The sequence below is a fragment of the Myotis brandtii genome, unplaced genomic scaffold (genome assembly GCF_000412655.1).
Source record: "Myotis brandtii unplaced genomic scaffold, ASM41265v1 scaffold74, whole genome shotgun sequence".
NCBI classification, from domain to species: Eukaryota; Metazoa; Chordata; class Mammalia; order Chiroptera; family Vespertilionidae; genus Myotis; species Myotis brandtii.
In genome coordinates this window covers 1,843,074-1,844,750 of record NW_005370944.1, presented here as the reverse complement: position 1 = coordinate 1,844,750, position 1,677 = coordinate 1,843,074, and the positions used below count along the sequence as shown (strand labels likewise).

The 1,677-nt window shown below is 57.2% G+C and overlaps 1 protein-coding gene across 1 annotated transcript in view; it reads left to right on the top strand.

Annotated features, from left to right (window-relative positions):
- Positions 1-691, top strand: part of LOXL1 (lysyl oxidase-like 1) — a gene marked incomplete at its 5' end in the record, with an annotated part of 21,241 nt that extends 20,550 nt beyond the window's left edge. The window contains one exon of the mRNA XM_014530396.1: positions 352-691. Coding sequence (XP_014385882.1) covers positions 352-358 — 7 coding nt within the window. The remainder of the gene's footprint in view (positions 1-351) is intronic.
- Between the last annotated feature and the right edge of the window lie 986 nt (positions 692-1,677).

Below are 1,677 nucleotides of genomic sequence, written 5' to 3'. Positions count from 1 at the left end.
GGAGGGAGGGAGGGAGGGAGGGAGGAAGGAAGGAAGGAAGGAAGGAAGGAAGGAAGGAAGGAAGGAAGGAAGGAAGGAAAGAAACAAGGAAACTATCTGGGGCCAGGGCATGGGGAAGGGGTGGTGCTGAGACCCTGTCCTGGGTGGGAGTCCATGAAACTCTTCTTGGACCTGGGCTGAGGGGCCCCTCTCCCCAAGCCCAGATTACTGAGGGGAACAAAGCCTGTGCCTGCCCTCCCACATGGGATCTGGGCTGTGGAGGAAAGCCTTTGGCAGGGGAGGCAGTGGGGGCCTTGCCGACAGTGGAGTGAGAGGCCCTACCCAGAAACCTGCCTCTCTTTCTCTCCTTAGATCCTGATCTCCAAGAAGGTGGACAAACTGCCAACCTCCTGCTTCCCAAAGCAGGTCCTGCTTACCAGGCAGCCTCCCACCAGGACACACCTGGTCCAAGGGGTGCAACCCCATCCACCACAGGCAGGGGCAGCTGAACACAGGGGCATCCCTCTCTACCGGCCTCAGGGAGTGAACCTGGACCGAAACCACAGGGATACCGGGTGCTAGGCCCAATTTCATACTTAAGTTTTCACTACAACATTATTTTGTTGGTTGTTGGTTTTTATTTTTTATATTTTGACCATACCACAGAGCAAGATTGCCCAGACTTGGGCGGAATAAAACAAGGTTTTTCTACTCTGTGGCTCTGCATGTGCCTGCCGCTGGGCTGGCCAAAGAGAGCTAGGGTGGGCTCAGGGGACAACATGGGACTTGCTCTTTCTCCTAGCAGAATTCAGAAAGAGCAGCCACTACCCATCAGGACTACACTTTGATCAAGAGGGCATCAAGCCCACTGTGGAAACTTTGAGAGGTTCACCCCAAGGCCAAGTCCTCTGTGTAGGAAGAGGATCCCCCTGGGGGTGGGGTCTCTGCTCAGTCTCCCAGTCCTTCCCCCCCTGCCCCTGCCTCATTCTACCAGCCACTTACTCACATGCTGAGCACCTACGGAAAGCTGGGGCTGTGCTTAGGCTAAGCACACCCTGGAGAATCAGACACAATTCCTGCCGTTAGAGGTCACAGGAATGGAGTCGAGAGCACGCCACACCTACTGAGACAACTCCTGGGGGGAAGGTGGAGTCTTCACATGGGAGGTGGTCTCCCCAGGAAGGGAAGGGACAGGGGTATACTGGGCAGAGGCTGATGGAGGCGGGAGGCAGAGGTGCAGGGAAGCCCTTGGCTGCTGCAGCCCTTCCTCTCCAGCCTTGTCTGTGGTCTTCCTGAGGTCCTGGACACTGGGTCATGGTGTGCCTCTCCTCTTCCTTCCCCTCCCACCAGCCCTCAGGACACCTCTGCACCCACCTGGCCCCTGCCAGCTCCCTATCTCCCCAGGGGAGGAACTAGTGAAAAAAGGCCAGAGACATCCAAGAAGCAGGGCTTGGTTCCAGGGCCCTCCTCCTGCTCACTGGCTCTGTGACTCTGGGCAAGTCATGCTACTCCTTGGGCCTTGGTTTCCTCAGCATCAAGTGGGAGCACTGCTGCCAGGCTCACACGCTGAAATGGAGAGCCAGTGCGCTGCAGCCACAGGACAGCACTGGGTGAGCTGCAGAGGCTCCAGATCACTGTGGACCACCACCTGTTTGCATTCAGTGCCCCCAAAGGAGAAAGTCACCCCCCTTTTGTCTC